At 49.1% G+C, this 17,918-nt stretch overlaps 1 protein-coding gene across 2 annotated transcripts in view; it reads left to right on the forward strand.

Moving 5' to 3' along the window:
- Positions 1-17,918, forward strand: part of PXN (paxillin) — a 68,588-nt gene that overhangs the window by 45,023 nt on the left and 5,647 nt on the right. For both annotated transcript variants that reach the window (XM_039504730.1, XM_039504728.1), the window contains exons 7-10: positions 15,142-15,312; positions 15,662-15,835; positions 16,403-16,484; positions 17,401-17,549. In XM_039504730.1, the coding sequence (XP_039360664.1) occupies positions 15,142-15,312; positions 15,662-15,835; positions 16,403-16,484; positions 17,401-17,549 (576 nt within the window). The remainder of the gene's footprint in view (positions 1-15,141; positions 15,313-15,661; positions 15,836-16,402; positions 16,485-17,400; positions 17,550-17,918) is intronic.

Below are 17,918 nucleotides of genomic sequence, written 5' to 3' on the forward strand. Positions count from 1 at the left end.
CCCAGGGAATGCCGTGCTGCTAAATGGTGAACTAGCACTTGGCTAATCACCTAGTTAACACGTTGTTAATGAAGCCTCACACTCTACAAGACAGCACAAATGGAGGGAGGAGACACAATAGAGGCATGGCAGTGGCTGCAAACATTCCCTGTGGAAACTGAACGTGGTGATAAACCCACGCTATTCCGCTGGAGCACAGCACTCCTCCACTTTCCAAAGTGCTTGGGGGGGATGGGGGGGAACGTGTGTGTGTGTGTGAGTAAGAGAGAGAGACACACACATTGCCCTTTTACGCTGACCCCATTCTAAGTATACTACTTTTTTAAGTAGATCAGCAAGTTGAGACAGCAGCTGCTGCCAGCAATCTCCTTAGGTCCTGTCCTCCCCCACCCCGCTCCTGATGGGGTACAGGAGCCAGGGGAGGGGGACACCCTGACATCAGCACCCACCTTTCCCACCCCCCTGCACAGCAAGCAGGAGGCTCCAGGGAGCAGCTCCAAGGCAGAGGGCAGGAGCAGCACACAGCAGTGGGGGCGGGACGGCTGAACTGCTGGCAATTGATAGCCTGGGCGGCTGCCGCACAGGAGACTTAGGGGAATGGGGAGCTGATAGGGGGGCTGCCTGCCCACCCTGGTTCCAAGCTCCCACCAACTAGCTCCAACGGGCTGCTCTTCCTGCAAGCAGTGGACAAAGCAGTTGGCTGCCAAACGACGTTATAAGGGAGCTTTGTGCAACTTTAAATGAGCATGTTCTCTAATTGATTAACTGGGACGATGTTAAGTGAGGAGTTACTGTATGCAGTTACATTTCTGTGAGATGCTGACGTGCCTAACCCTTGTGTATCTGAAACTTAAAGCTACTCCAGTGGTGTCGAGAATGCATAAACATCTCCATGTCTATTTCTCTTTACTTCCATTTGTAAATTGCCACGGGCACATAGGGGCGAAAGAAAATGCAGGCCTGTTATTTACCAGGCTGCACGTGGCAATAGACTATATTGGTAAGGGATGCAAGGAGAGTATTGGGTCACGATGCAAACTGCAGACACACACACAACTAAAATTAATCAATTTAAAGTTTTATTGGGGATAATTACAAGGAGTAAGGGAGCAGCGTATGATTAGCTAATAGAGTTGATGAAACTTAAAACACACAATGACTAAAATATCTACTAACAATATTTATAAACAAAGATGCAGCATTTAGTAATAACCGATACTTACAAATACAAACCAACGCATAACGACCGGCAAACGTAGAAACTCTGTTTAAAACACGTGAGTTGAGAGAGAGGCTTCGAGGTGATCAGGCTCAGTTACGGGTGTACACAGCATACACAGGATTCGTTTTTCTTTCTCCTCTCTCTGCCTGCACATGGCAGGCAGGCCTAAAGTACCAACTATGACATCATAGAAGCGTCATAGGGGACGGGGCCCAAAACCTGTTTGTGTTCGTTTCTGATTGGCACAAGCAAAGTTTACACCAAGTAGGGAGCAGGTGCCTTAAAGTCTGGCTTCGCCCCCAAAAGGTGAGGAAATGCATATTGGTTTAGAATGCGTTCAACACTGAATGACTAAAGAAGAGGCCAGGGCAATACCGGTATGGGCAAGTTTTACAGGATGCAGACAGGAACTCATCTCAACACCATTATGAGAATGGCCATACTGGGTTAGACCAATGGTTCGTCTAGTCCGGTATCCTGTCTTCCTACAGTGTCTGGTGCCAAATGCTTCAGAGAGAGTGAACAGAACATGGCAATTTATTGAGTGATCCATCCACTGTCATCCAGTCCCAGCTCCTAGCAGTCAGAAGTTTAGAGACACCCAGAGCATGGGGTTGTGTCCCTGACCATTCTGGCTAATAGCCATTGATGGACCTGTCCTCCATGAAGTTACCTAATTCTGTTTTGAACCCAGTTATGCTTTTGGCCTTCGCAACATTCCCTGGCAACAAGTTCCACAGGTTGACTGTGTGTTGAGTGAAGAAGTACTTCCTTAGGTGTGTGTTAAACCTGCTGACTTAATTTCATTAAGGGGTACCTGGTTCGTGTGTTACGTAAAAGGGTGAAGAACACAGCCTTATTCGCTTTTTCCACACCATGCGTGATTTTATAGACCTCTATCATACCTGTTAGTTGTTTCTTTTCCTAACTGACCAGTCACAGTCTTTTTAATCTCCCCTCATATGGAAGCTGGTCCATACCCCTAGTCATTTTTGTTGCCCTTCTCTGTACTTTTTCCAATTCTAATCTCTCTCTTTTTTGAGATGAGGTGACAAGAACTACATGCAGTATTCAAGGTGTGGGCATACCATGGCTTTATGATATTTTCTGTCTTATTATCTATCCCCTTTTTTGACTTCCATTGCATGTTGAGCAGATGTTTTCAGAGAACTATCCATGATGACTCCAGAATCTCTTTCTTGATTGGTAACAGCTAATTTAGACCCCATCATTTTGTCTGTATAGTTGGGATTATGTTTTCCAATGTGCATTACTTTGCATTTATCGACACTGAATTTCATCTGCCATTTTGTTGCCCAGTCATTCAGCTTTGTGAGATCCCTTTGTAACTCTTTGCAGTTTGCTTTGGACTTAACTACCTTTAATAATTCTTATATCATCTGCAAACTTTGCCACCTCACTGTTTATCCGTTTTTCCATATCCATTTATGAATATGTTGAACAACATTGGGCCCAGTACAGATCCTTGGGAGACCCTGCTGTTTACCTCTCTCCAGTGTGAAAACTGACCATTTATTCCTACCCTTTGTTTCCTGTCTTTTAACCTGTGACTGATCCATGAGAAGACCTTCCCTCTTATCCTATGACTCCTTATTTTACTTAAGAGCATTTGGTGAGGAACCTTGTCAAAGACTTTCTGGAAGTACAAGTGCACTGTATCCACTCGATTACCCTTTTCCACATGTTTGTTGACCCCCTGAAAGAATTCTAATAGATTGGTGAGGCATGATTTCCCTTTACAAAAGCTGTGTTGACTCTTCCCCGACATACTGTGTTCATGTATGTGTATGATGATTCTGTTTTTTTTACTGTAGTTTCAACCAATTTGCCCAGTACTGAACTTAGGCTTCTCAGCCAGTTAATGGGCAAGATCACCCCAGAGTCTTTTTAAAAAAATTGGTGTCACATTAGCTGTCCACCAGTCATGTGGTACAGAGGCTGATTTAAGCAGGAGGTTATATACCATAGTTAATAGTTCTGCCATTTCATATTTGAGTTCTTTCAGGTGAATAGAATCTGGTCTTGGGGACTTTATGGTTTAATTTATCAATTTGTTCCAAAACCTCTTCTCTCGGCAACTTGTCTGTTTCTTGTCAACCTCCTCTGTATACATCACCACCTGCTCCCAGCAGTTACTTTCCTTTTCTCTCACCTCCCAGTTGTTTCACTCTTTCCCTCTTCTTTTTGTTTTGCACCCCTCAATTCTGCTCCCATGTGCTAGCTCAGTTGCACAGTTGAATTGACAAGGTCTCTGGCCTATTTCGCTTTGCTGGTACCATGAATAGAGGTAGGGAGCAGCAGGTCTTTGCATGTCAAATGTTGTTGATGCCCTGCTCTGCGGTGTACTTTGTAACTGTGAGAGATGAAAGGCTGCCCTTACTTCTGAGCTGCAGGCCTGTGCGTGTATGAGAGAGGTAGAGGAGGAATAAGGCAAACATGCTAAGAAGATTAATTAAAGCCAGGAGGACAAAGTCCAGACAGAAATTACAGCGTGTGGGTGGGTGGTGTGGGCTTTTTGTTTGCTTTCAGTTCAGTTTTCCTCAAGCCGTAGAGTAAAAGGTGCTATTGCAGGCTGATGCATTAACCTTAATGAGTTGCTCCTTCTGTTCACTTACAGAATCCATTTGATTGTGGTGTTCTGCTTATCAGTCAGCTGGCACTGAGGTTACTGAATGCAGTTTTGCACCATTCACATATGTGTGACATGTGATTCCTCCTTACTATGTGACTTGGTGTCTGCATTAACCAGCCTCCCATTGCAGTGCAGCTCTTTTATACATTAACTGCTGCATTCATTTTGTTTTAATATTTGTAACATGTTGGAAAAATGATTTTTAGAGCAAATTAAGCCACCTTACCTTGAAAATGACGGGATTTTAGAAAGCTTGAAAACTTTTTCCCAAACTCAGGTAAAAATAGGAACGCCTTAACCATGGCATCTTTGCTTCAGAGGGCAGTTGGTGTGTAAGGGAGAACAAATAGTGTAAACACACAGGGAGTTTTCTAATAATTAATACACTTCAATATAGCACCTTTACTGCCAGAGTGTCTCTGTGCTTACAAACTATAGCTCAGAGGGAAGAGTGCCCTGTAATGAATCACTAGCATCGCTTTCTGGTGCCCTTTGGGTTTTCCTAGAGAGGTCTCCCATTCAGATGTTTACCAATCCCAGTCCTGCTTAGTTCAGCAGTCTGACATCCCAGACAAGTTCTGTGATTGCACAGACACTCCAGTCACCTGAGCTGGAAGGGCATGTGGCTTCCATCTGCTGGAGGGTTTTGCCTGCATCCAAGTGAATTCTAGCACTTTAATCATGACAACACCCAATGAGGTAAGTAAATTGTGTTGGCTGGGATTTTCAAAGGAGCCCATGTGGGTTAGACACGCAATTCCCGTGGGGGTTAAACACCCAACTCCCTTAGGCACCTTTGAAAATTCCAGCCATTACCCCTAATATTAAAAAAGGGAAACTAAGCCTCAGAATGGGTTGGTATCAGAGCCAGATTAGAACCTAGTCCCTTGCTGCCACTGCCATGCTAAGTGCTCTACTGAGCTGTCCCTCTTGTGGTAAGAGGCCTGGCTGGCTGCCCAAATGTAGCTGTAAGAGGGAGAATGAGAAATCCTTTTATCATCAATGGCAGACCAAGTGATCTCAGCGGTGATTGTCCCCCCCACCCCCCAAAAAAAAGTGACTATAGGCTAACTCTGTAAGGAAATGGGCTATAAACTTCATTTTAAAAATGATCCTTTTACGTGGATAAATTCCCCAAATCAGGAGTCGTTGGGTGCAGTGGCAGACTTAGTAGGCCACAGTGGCTGGTTTGGGAGTGCACAAAACAAACCACGCTAATTTCTACGCCATTAAGAAAATGGAAAGAATTCCTGTTTGTCACGTAGGAGCTGACATAGTGGACAGGATCAGAGCCCTGATCTATCAGGTTTAAAATATAAGCAGTGGAGAACTAAAAACAGAGTACCCGCCACTGACCACTGCAGAGCATGTTTTGGAACAAAATTTATACTTCTCTCACCCAGATACAAAAGGGGCAAGAAAAGTGGGATGGGTGAGGAAGAAGAGGGTTAATGCAGGGCTCCCGAAGGTCAGCTGTGAAGTCCTAGAACGCTTCCCTCTGATTCAGCATGTGTTGGACCCAGAGGAGAGCCTTGTGATTTGAGCAGGCCAGAGCCTGAGTCATGTACTCCTTGCTGTGAGTGCCCTGAGGCTAGTGCATCAGGGAGGCAAATACTAGGGCTTACATGCTTCATTGTTTTCTTGAAAAAGTATATAAATTTCTATGCAAATTAATGCAAGTGTCTGATTCAGAGAAAGTTGCTAATGTGACTATCAGTCTTGGTCTAATGGGCTGGGCCCTTGGGGCAGATGCACCAGCCCCATTTACAGGAGAAAGAATTAACTGCGGCTTTGAAGAGCCTAAGAAAAAGTGCTCAATGGCTGCATGATCCTTCCTCGTTCCCAGCACCCTCCTTTGAGAAGGAGCACAACGGCGTGTTCACGTGCCACACTCTGACTTCCCACTTGTCCAGCCTGGCTACCTTGATGGTTTTATGTCAGGAGGGCGCCGTGGTGTGCAGGCTTTGATTGTTCTGCCATGTTGTGCCTTGTTCTTTTCCTTTCCTCATCTCTGTCTCTATCTTTCCCCCCTCTCTGTTCCTCTTTTTTTTTTGTCTTGTTTTTGCAGGCTGTTTCCACTATGTCACTGATTTCTGAACCCTCCCTGGAACTGCTTTCCAGCCCAACAAATCCAGACTCAATCGACTCTCCTCCCGGTACAGTTCTGCTGCCCCAGTCAAAACCCCATGGGACAGGCCAGAGCAGGGACCTATCAGCCCTGCTGCCACCTGCCACCTTGGAAATCCTTCATATTGAAGAAGAAGGCAGCAGCGCTGCAGTTGCAGCTAATCTAGGATGTTCTGCCACCACTCCACAGCTCCCCTCTGTGGCTTGGACGGGTCAGTCACTTCCAGAGGACTTTGCTATTTCTGCTCCTTTGGGGGATCCTGTGCTTTCTTTGAGCTCAGTCAGGCTGAGCAAAAAGTCAAATCCTCCTAGAGAGATTTCCCAGTCCATGATATCCTCCAAGACGGAATCTCTGTCTGTTCCTTCTAATGCAGAGGCCCACAGTCAGGGGCTTGATGAGGCAAAAGCCACTGAAAAGAAAGAGCGTAGAACTGAGACTAAGCTCACAACTGTTCCTGTTTCTAGCCCAAGCATAACTAGCCAGGTGAAGGGGCACACCCCCAAGGAATCAGCACAGCAGGCCATTTTCAGGGATAATTCAGCCTTTCCTTCCCAGAAGGATGGAAAAATGGAAGCAGCTTTAGATCAGCTGTGGGCTCTGGAGCTATCTGAGCTTATACCAGAGCTATATTCCGAGAATGACCATGTCTTGCAGTCAGCGTGTGAACCTGAGATTGTGGCTATGGACCGGTGGGATGTCTTCCCAGATACTAAAGGCCAGTTGGGTCTTGGAGCAGAACAAGGACAGAAGCAGGATGCTGAAATTGAGCATGAAAGCAGGACAGATGACTCTCCTGATATGGCTAAAAAGAGGCAGAGCAGAGAGAGAACTCCTAGGAAAGGTGGCCCTACTAAGAGCAAGCCGGGAGAAGACCGGGAAAGAGAGCAAGTCAGCAGCTCAACAGTCACTCCAGAAACCGCTGAAAATGCTTGGAAGGATGAATTGGATCTGCTGTCTGTCTCCAAGCCACCTATTGAGAGGATTTCTGCATCAGGCCAGGCAGGCATTGAGTGAATGCAGGAGTGGGCAGGTTCTAGCTAGCCGCCTGTGCATGGTGTGAGTGCATATTTGGGCTCTTCCGGAGCAGTCTGATCGCTTACTCCAGACTAACAGCATGCTGTTCTGGAGCGCTTGGAGTCACTGTAATGCCAGCTGCATGGCGCAGAGGTCTGAGACCCTCCACTCTAGCAGCAGCTTTGTGGTGTCTTTTGCATGTGGATCAGTGATTGGCTGCTTGTGCAGCACAGAACATGAATAGCATCCATAATCTGCAAGCTGTCTCCTAGCTAGAATGGGGCCAAGTGCATGATCTATAGAGGTCTCTGAAGAGCAAAGTGCTGTTCCACAGTGATGGAGGGATTTGCTAATGACTGTCCAGACTTGGGATGGCAACTCCTCTTCCCTGCTGGCTTAGATCTGAGCCTATTAAAGTATTGACACTGGAGCTCCTAGGGTCCTTCCAGCACTAGAAATGCTGTGTGCATCCCAGAATCCTTTCTGCCGGGGAGTTTTATTTTCCCCAGAACTGCGTAGGGGAGGGATGAAAACAAGCTGACATGGATCCCTGTGGCGTTAGGGAAACCATAACACCTAATGGGGTGATCTTGTTGAACTGTGACCTTGTACCTCAAATCATGGCTTCGTGCTGGATAATCTGTCTTCATTTTGTAGCCGGAGTTCTTTTTGGCTGCTATGACTGGTCTGGCTGGGATTTTCCTTGCACTGAGTCACTGCTCTGGGCTGTGCCAAGAGGAACTTTGGCATTGTGCAATAAATACCATCACTCTTCATGCTCACAGTTGTCACTAATAGTTTGGGTTTGTGCTGCTGCATCTTGGGGCTTGCTGTTGCATTGCTCTTTTCATGCTGAAACTGTCACCTTGTCATTCAGATAAAATCTGTAATTGAGAGGACAAGAGAGACCTTAAACGTGCACCCAATGTATCGTGAGCGCTCACCGAGGCGGAAAGTAGGGCCAGTCATATTTCATAAGACTGTGTCCCAGGATCGCTTGATTGAAGAGCTGCAAGACAGATTGGGAATCAGCAAACAGGAAGAGGAGGAATGGAAAAGCCAGGAAGACTGGCTGACTGAGGGGGTCATTGTCACCGCCAGGCCACAAAGGAAGCGGCAGGATGGTGGACAGCAAGTACAGAAGGTAGAGAGCAAACTCTGTACTAGGGTTTTCCCCTGTGTCCCTCTGCTCAGAAGGTCTCTAATGGAGACGTAGAGTAGGAGGTGGGAGTCACAGGTCTCTTGAGAGTCCTGGGATAGCGTTGGAATCTGACGACTCTGCCCTAGCACTGTTCCCTTTTCAGTTCAGCTAGGAAATCCAAATCCCAGCTCTGTAGGAATTGGAGTAAGCAATCTCTTGGGAGGGCAGTGTTATCTGATAGGAAGTCTAATGCTGTCTACGGTCTGACATTGAACTGAGGTTTATTTTCATTCCACAGTGGGGAGGTCAGTCAATAAGCAGACCGTATTTCTTTACTTGGCAACATGATGTTTTTAGATGTAAGATAAGGAACCTGCCCTGAAGTGCTTATAGCCAGGCGGGTGTTGCTAGGTGCCTTCTCCTTGAGACTCTGGAACTTCCTCAAAGAAGGTCTGTTGAAAATAGTACCATGGCCTCTGTTTCTGGTTGGCTACAGCAGTGAGGTTGGCCTGTTTGCACTCTGTGTTCTGACGTGAAAGGAAGACTATTTTGAAAGGAAAGTAGAGAAGTGCTAGGTAGTGAGTGCCATGTTACCGTCTGTTTCATGCTGCCTGTCCTTCTGTTGCAGGAAGTGCTTCTTGGTTCGTCTCCAGATTTGTTCACCTGTCTCCCTCCTTTCTTTCTAGATTATAATTCCTCCAGAATCCCCCCTGCCCGTGAGAAGAACAGTCTCTGTGCCAGCTTCTCCCCCACTCCAGCGTCCCAAAGAAGCTGCCAAGATTTTCCCTGCCAAAGCTGCTTCCTCTTCTCACCCTATTCCCTCTCCACTCCCTCCACCTCCTCCTCCATACCCACCACAACCTTCCTATGTACCCTCTGCTACTGCTCCTAGTCCAGTCTCCTGCTACTTCAGTTTGCCTCCCCAGCCTCTGTTCCAGTGGGAGACTTCTTCTGATGACTACCAGGAACTTTCTGTGGTGGGCACTCCTCCCTCTGAAGAACATAGATTCCTCCATTCTCCCCCAGCCCAGATTCCTCCTGCCATGCTGACTGAGCCAGTGGTAGCGTCTTCTCCTGCCAAGACACTATCTTCTGTTGGCTGTCAGACTGATGAAGATCCATTCTTCCCACCGATGCAGGCATGCTTTTCCTTGTGCTCTTCATTTAACAGAGCCATTACAAGTCTGAGTCCAGCACTTCCTGGCCTGGTGGCTCTCTAGGTAGAACGTTTGGGTAAAGGCTGGTACTGGGCTGCTCTACAGAAGATGAGTTTAGTGTTCCCAGTTGCTGATTTTTCTATCTGATCTGTCCCTTTTATAGTAGTGTGAGGTGCACGTGCACGGAACAGTCCAGATTCTGTGTCCGTTTGCTGGCCACATACATGTGGCACTGGGAATGGACCGTGATCTTTGTTTCTTGCCATTGAACTGAAGGAATCAAGTCCATTAGTTTAGGGCCCAATACTCCCCTCCACAATGTAGCACTGAGGGGAGGGGAGAAAAATGTGGAAAACTCTGAGAATCAGAAGAAGAGGCTGAACAGTGATTCCACAAGCCCCTGAACCCCCACCCATGTGGACACTGCTCAGCTGGGATTCTGTGGGGTTTGGGATGTAGTGCAGAGGCAATAAATAGCTGCTCTGTATGTCCTGCTCTCTAAACCCAGGGAGAATACTGCTAGAAAAGTGTACCTGAGCAGGCCTGATTCCATTCATTGTAGGTAGTGACCCTCATACACAAGCCAGTGCAGTATAGCTTCAGTCTCCACAAGTACCAATCAGTCAAGGAGGCTCCTCTGCATCATGAATTGTTGTCATACTTTGCAGGTGATCCCTACTCCGCCGCTGGTCCGACGCACCAATCCACTTGCTGCTCGGCCACCCCTCGCGCCGCCCACCCATGAGAAGGCAGGATACCCTTTCTGTTTCCCCTCTCAGCATGGTGTGCTGTTAAGGCGCGAGGGATGTGATTCTGGCACAGTCCTCTGAGCTGTTCCTAGAGGCCCTGTTGCTATGAATGCCGGATTGTTGTTTTTCTATGCATGGTCTGCTGTTTACGGGGGTGTTGCTGAACCTGACAGCAGTGGCAGACCTTTTAAATTAGGGCAGGAATTTGGAAGGCCTTTGCATGAGCATTTCTAGCACGCGAGTGTGGTGTGCATTGGTAGTGTTCCTAAAGGGGCTGTGCTCATGAGTGTCTCTATAAAGTGCAGGCATTGGGGGTGCACCCTTGGGGGTGTGTGGAATATTTCCAAAAGGAACTGCATCCCTTGCAGTACCACCAGTAAAGGGCAAGTCCATGTTGTCCTGCACAGAGATGTCCGTGGCTGCACTGAAGTTAGCTGAGGCTGGCTGGTCCCTGGGGCAGGGAAGGAAGTGTCACTGTGCATTCCATTCATTGCCATCCTCTCTGCAAGTGACACGTCACTTCTCATTTGTCTGTTTCTAGTTGGTTTCTGCACCCCCTGTCCAATGGCCACAGGCCCCTGGCCAGGATGAGGAAGCATGTGGCTCCCTGTGCCCCTCTGTTGCATCATCTGGGCACCCACACATTTGTATTGTTACCTTTTTTGTGTGTTGGCTCTGAAGTGCTACAGGGATCAGACTAGGAGAGGTGCTGACGCTAGAGAAAAATCAGCTCCAGAGAAACCTGGGTGTAAGGGCTAGGAGATGATAGATACTAGATACATAAACATGTCTACCCACTCCCATTGCCTATACTCTTGAGTTATGATCCATCTGGATTCACTGGTCTAATTTTTAGAGGTGCTGAACGTCCCCAATTAACTGTACTCTGCACCTCTCAGGATCAGGCCCCTGACTGCCCTGCAGTTTAGAGAGGGAGAATCCTACACCCGTGTCCAGCAAGATGTTTCTTCTCCATAACACTGTCTTGGGGAATTTGCACTGTAGGTATAAGTGACAAATGCTTGTGTGCCAGATCCACAGGGTCTGGTCTATGCCCCAGCCTGTAACCAGTCCTTTTGGGGTGACCCCTTTAATGTGCCAGGCCCCAAGGACCCACCCAGTTCCACAGGGGCAAGACTCCACATACTCTGAAACTGGGCTTTTGGGTGCCAGCAATCCCTGTTTTCCCTCCATGGCTCCCTGCAGCAAATCCCGGCAGAGCCAGACTCCTGTGGGAGGTGTGTCCTTCACTCCGTCAGAGTGCAGTGCTCCCAGTATTGGTGACAGTAGGGAGCCTTTTCAAACCAATGTGTCGGTCAGCTGGGGGTACAGAATCTGAAAGGCCTTAGGGGTGATCACAGAGAAGCAAAGATTAAGACGCAGTTCAGTGTGGCCAGCGTCAGAGCTCTACCCAGCCAAGCTGCTGTAGAATTCATTTTGGCTCTGGCTCTGTCCTGCTGTCTGGTTTCAGGTGGGGTGTGTGTTCTGTGTATCTCTCAGAGCACAGCTTGTAAACACCACCTGATACCTTTCCTTTGTCTGTCTGCATGCAGGACAGCTGAAGAGCTATGGGCAGAGACTGCAGAAATTCCCTGAGGACTGTACAGTGCTTACCTAACGATCCTGGGGCCTCTGCTTCCCTATAGAGAAGTGTGTGTGTGGGGGGGTGGAAATCATCCTCTTGGCTGTTGGTCGCTAGGTGTGAATGTCCCACTGATTGGAGGTTCCATTGTCTCTTCTGATCCTCCACTCACATGGGTAGACTTCATTCAGCTTGTTTTTGACTTTGGTTTCTAGCAAGGCTGCTGAGTCAACACCTCATCCCTTCCCTTTACACTCAGTGCAAAGCCTGGTGGGAAACTGAGGCACACATAGGAATCATGGAAATATTATAAAAATGCCCTCGTTCATCGCAGCGTAGAATAAGAGTTTTGAAGGTGGACGGGCTAGAGAGAGACCTCTATGTTCAGTGTGCGCTTCATGGTGCTGGACTGCCAGAACCAGCTGTCCGAGGAGAGGGGTCAGGGGGATAGTAGGAAGGAGGTGTATTATGTTCCATTAGGAGCAGAGTGTGACTGGTTGGATCACAGAAACCCCCTCTGAGCTGCCACCTGATGTGCCAAGACTACCTCTGCTCCTGTTTTCCCTGCTAGCTTAGGACTCCAGCACCCTGTCTTGCTGAGCCAAACACTCCTGTCTGCTCTAACAAAGACCCAGGGTCTGAATTACTTGCCCCAAAGCTGCAGGTTTACCTGAAAGCAGCTCACAGACGTGTTCCTGTCTGTAACACTCAGATGCCCAACTCCCAATGGGGTCTAAACCCAAATAAATCAGTTTTACCCTGTATAAAGCTTACGCAGGGTAAACTCATACATTGTTCGCCCTCTATAACACTCATAGGGAGAGCTGCACAGCTGTTTGCCCCCCCCACCCCAGGTATTAATACAGACTCTGAGTTAATTAATAAGTAAAAAGTGATTTTTATTAAATACAGATAGTACGATTTAAGTACGGTTCCAAGTAGTAAGAGACAGAACAAAGTAAGTCACCAAGCAAAATAAAATAAAATGCGCAAATCTATGTCTAAACAAACTGAATACAGATAATCTCACCCTCAGATGCTTCAGTAAGTTTTTTTCCTCAGACTGGACCCCTTCCAGGCCTGGGCACAATTCTTTCCCCTGGTACGGCTCTTGTTCCAGCTCAGGTGGTAGCTCGGGGATTCTTCATGATGGCTCCTCTCCCACTTTCTTCTGTTCCACCCCTTTATATATCTTGCATAAGGCGGGAACCCTTTGTCCCTCTGGGTTTCCATCCCCCATCCCCCACTGGAAAAGCACCAGGTTAAAGATGGATTCCAGTTCAGATGACATGATCACATGTCACTGCAAGACTTCATTACCCACTTGCCAGCACACAGGTGTACAGGAAGACTCACAGGTAAAAAACAGCCATCTGCAGACAGTGGTCCTGGTTAATGGAAGTCATCACGATTCCAAACCACCGTTAATGGCCCACGCTTTGCATAATTACAATAGGCCCTCAGAGTTATACTTTATATTTCTAGTTTTAGATACAAGAGTGGGACATTTATACAAATAGGATGATCACACTCAGTAGATTATAAGCTTTGTAATGATACTTTACAAGAGACCGTCTGCATGAAGCATATTCCAGTTACATTATATTAACGTATATTTTTATAAAACCCTATAGACTGCACGACGTCACACAGAGTGCTATTGATCTTTTGGATGCTGGTTAGACATGATGGGGTAACGTGCGCATGTGGCTTCTGCCGAACAGATGGAAAGCAGTGTTAGTACTTGACTAGCTTATATGGACAATGTCTAATGCCAGTAGCCACAGGATGGTGGGTGGCACTTCCTGTGTGTGCAGGGGAAGGAGCCCTTCAGTAAAACCAGGGCTCTAGGGCACTGCAGCATGTGTCCGTTCCCTTTGGCACTCCGTGACAGTCTAACAGTACAAGTGCTGGGATGCTCGGTTGTTTCAGTCCTTCCACCCTGCACCTTTTTCACAAATGTTGGTAGTGATGTGGCTGTGTAGTTTCCCTTTTAACAGAAACGCAACATAATGTCCATAATCCACCCGAAAGGTCCCTTCAGGAAATGGCTCAGTGGAGTTCTCTAAACCTGACAGCCACCATTGTGCTGCAGGGTTAAGTAAAATAACCTACACTTTACAGTGTAACAGGACATGAACTCTGAGTTTGCCCCATATCACATGGAGATGAGTATCCAAACAGACCATAATGAGCAAAGTCCTGCACACTTCCTCTCTCTTCTCCCCACTTCCTCTTGAGGTTATAGTACTAAGGAAAATGCATGTGTTCCCCCCCTCCCAGTGGAAAACAGGGTTCAAAGTTAAGTATTTATTAAGGTGATTCCCAAAGTGAGCTTCCAAAGACCTTTCTTATCCCCTCTCCACACTCCCCCTGTAAATCTCTCATATGTATCGTGCAGTGTTTGCTGGCCTGCCACCTCCTCTCCATGCAGACGCACACACTACTAATAAGCTGCCAGGTAAAGCAACAGGTGATTCCTTGGATGCTCCCCACCTTCCCTGGCTGCTCCCATTGCAGCCTTTGGTGAAGCTGGGGAGTGGGGTCAGAGCTACCCAAGAGGGCACAGAAGAGAGAGAAAAATGATGCAGAAGGAAAAGGGGGAAAATACCCTGAAAAGAAGAGACAAGGTGTGGGAGGGTGAGAAGGAGACTGAAGGAGAAGAGACTGGAGAGACAGCAACAACTGTGGCTGTGGCTATAAAGCGCTGCGGCGCCAGCGCGCGAAGCGAAGCAGCGCTCAAGCGCCAGCGGAGGAGCTCTCGCTCATCCTCCTCCTCTCCTCCCTCCCTCCATAACGTGGCAAGCGGGACTGGGGCTGCCAGCGCTGGGGCTTTTTGACACACACACTGGCGCTGTAGCGCGCAGCGAGCAGCGAGAGAGGGTGTTTTCACACCCTGCTGCAGCGCTGCAAATCTGTAAGTGTAGCCAAGCCCTGTGTGTGACAGGGAAGGGGAGACAGTTTGGGAACCACTCAGAGAGCATGTCTCGGCCTTTGTAAGCCAGCCAGGAACCTATGAAGTAAAGGGAAGATCTCCGTGGAGGCTCTACCAGCAGGCCACAAGCATTATTTCCGTAATCTCTGCCTTGGGAGGGTGAGGAGAGCCAGATCTCCACCCCTCAACACTCTGATGATCTAGCTCCTGGGCTCTCTGGGTAAGCCACACTTTTGTCACAGCCTCATTGTAACAAGGGTGCATCTCTGCACCTGGTTCTCACTGGCTTCTGCAGACACATTAGCCTCTCCAGAGCAAGTCCTGGTCTGTCCATATGTAGGACAGCTGAAGAGCTGTGGGCAGAGGATTGGATCATTTGATGACTACCTGTTCTGTTCCCTCTGACAGTGGCCAATGCCACGTGCTTCAGAAGACAGGATACTGGGCTAGATGGACCTTTGGTCTCGCCCGGTACGACCGTTCTTATGTTCAGAGACTGCAGAAATCCCTGAGGAGCCGTACAGTGCCTGCCTTACAGTGTCTGGGTTTTTTCTTTGCAGTTCATGGCCCAGGGAAAAGCCGGGGGCAGCTCCCCTCCGTCTGCACCCCCAAAACCTGGCAGCCAGTTGGACAGTATGTTGGGAAGCCTCCAGTCTGACCTGAACAAACTGGGAGTAGCTACCGTTGCCAAAGGTGTTTGTGGAGCCTGCAAGAAACCAATTGCTGGACAGGTGAGTCTGAGGCACCATCTTGTTGCTAAGCCTTGGGCTACAGCAAGGAGTAACTGGGAGGGCTGTATCATGAGGCTGAAGGGACTGGCGATGCTGAAGAAACTGAAGTACTCTATTTATCCACTGGCCAGGTACGCTGTAAGCTCCTCCAGTGACCTCTACCCTGCCCTTGAGGGACTGCCCTCTCCTGAGATGATAGGTAATTCAGTTTTCATGCTACCCCAGTCCAGGGCTCACTTGAGTAGTAGAACATGTAGTTAGTGCCAAACTCTACCTGGTGTGTTGTCACGTGAGTTGCCACAGCAAAGAAGTAGAGTCGTCCCCCATAACTGCTCCTTCTTCCCTACAGGTCGTCACAGCTATGGGGAAAACCTGGCACCCAGAGCACTTCGTTTGCACCCACTGCCAGGAGGAAATCGGGTCACGCAACTTTTTTGAACGCGATGGTCAGCCCTACTGTGAGAAGGACTATCATAATCTCTTCTCCCCTCGCTGCTACTACTGCAACGGGCCCATCCTCGATGTGAGTCCCTGAGCCCGCAGCTGTCAGTAGGAGTCTCTCTCTTGGCCGTGCACGGGGGAGTCTGGCGCTGTACTGTCAGAAACGCGCACATCCATCTACCCCTGATAACTCTTCTCTTGTAGTTTTGGGAGCCCTATTCTTCCTTCACCCTAGTGCTGTAGGGAAAATAATTGGACCCAGTGCAGGTATCTCCCTCCACCTGCTGGAGGGTCCTGCAATGAGAGGGCAGGTTCTGCTGAATTAAAGTTGCTCCATTGCAACTCTACTGAACTCAGTGTTAGGATCTAGCTACCTTCGCTGCAGTAAGGATCTCCTGATTTTCCCCAACGGGATACCATGGTAGGAGGCATTCCTGCTGAGTTTCAGAGTACTGCACGGGACTGTGTCCTCTTCTCCCCCGGGTCTAGAGGAAATGAGTGGTGTGTCTGACCTTGTTAGGGTAAAGGGGAGTAGGGGGGATTGAATCCCCGAGGACGGGGCTGGGTTCAGCTCTTTAAGCACAGTTGATTTTTGCTGTACTCAGTACTGGTGTTCAAGCGCTCACGGTTTGTGGTTTCTCCCAAACAGAAAGTGGTGACAGCTCTGGACAGGACATGGCACCCAGAACACTTCTTCTGTGCGCAGTGTGGTGCGTTCTTTGGACCTGAAGGTACTATTGGTTTGTGCAGAGAGAAGCCACCACTCTGGTGAAGCAAGTAAGGGGTGGGGGTGGAGGCAACATAAGGGCCTGTGATGGGTCCTTTCCATAGACCAGTGGTCCCCAAACTGGGGGGCATGTTTGGGGGGAGTGGCAGGGCCCAGTCTAGCTCCCATAGGAGGTGGAGAGGAAGCACCACTCAACCCTGCTCTGCCCCCAGCTGTGGCCCCGTCCTCTGGTGCTTGGCCTGGGCTGCGGCTCTGAACCCGACCGCAGCCCCGGCTGCAACTCCGCTGCCGGCTCCCGACTGCAGCCCCGGCTGCAACTCCACTCCCGGCCGGGCTCCAGCCCCATCCTTGCCCACCGTAGCCCGTCTGTGCCTCCCCCCAGGAGTCGCCGCCCCACTGTCGCCCACAGCCCCGGCTGCAACTCCACTCCCGGCCGGGCTCCAGCCCCATCCTCGCCCACCGTAGCCTGTCCGCCTCTCCCCCCCGAGTCGCAGCCCCGCCCGGGCTCCAGCCCCATCCTCGCCTGCCTTAGCCTGTCCACGCCTCCCCCCAGAGTCGCAGCCCCGCTTCCGACCGCAGCTCCGGGGAGTGGGGCGCAGACAGGGGTAAGGGGGGGCACGACATGAAGTGTGGGAACTACTGTCATAGAACAAGTGATGTAGAAAACGGGGGGTGTGGGGGTAGAGAGGGACTGTGGTGTTACTTAGTGGATGGGGAGATAACAGTGATGGCTATTTCCACATGGAGACTACAGGAGGCGAAGCATGTGCTCCTCCTATAGCAGAATAAGGGATAACGCTGGTCTGTGACTGGGGATCCCAGCCACCCCGTTAGCCCCATGGAGTCTGGCTGGGTGTCCCATGAATAAAGGTCACACGCTGATGCTGACTGGCTCTGTTTTTCCCTTGTGTCCTTGGCAGGGTTTCATGAGAAGGATGGCAAAGCCTATTGCCGCAAGGATTACTTTGACATGTTCGCTCCAAAGTGTGGGGGCTGCGCCCGCGCCATCCTGGAAAATTACATCTCTGCCTTGAATACCCTGTGGCACCCTGAGTGCTTTGTCTGTCGGGTAAGAGAGCCTGTGCTGCCCCACTGTCACCTGATCCCTCTCCCAATTCCCCTAGGTGGGTGTCTGGTGGTTACCTCGATCAGAACAAGGGGTCTGTACCAGCACTGGACAGCCCCACAAAATACATAGTGTGACAGTGACCACGCACCCTCTTGCTTCTCTGCCTGTTTCCATTAAATTCTCTAGGGGCTTAATTCCCTCCCCCTCCCCCATAGCCACAGTTATGGGTTTCTGCAGCAGTTCACTGATAAGCGCAGAATTTTTCCAGTGGTTTCTTAGTAATAGTGAGCTAAGCTTTCCAAGCACTCCGCCTCAGCACCCTGATTTGAAGAGCTTCCTCGTGTGCTCACTCTGGAAATGTAAACTTAA

This window comes from Mauremys reevesii, linkage group 18 (genome assembly GCF_016161935.1).
Source record: "Mauremys reevesii isolate NIE-2019 linkage group 18, ASM1616193v1, whole genome shotgun sequence".
In the NCBI taxonomy this organism is placed as follows: Eukaryota; Metazoa; Chordata; order Testudines; family Geoemydidae; genus Mauremys; species Mauremys reevesii.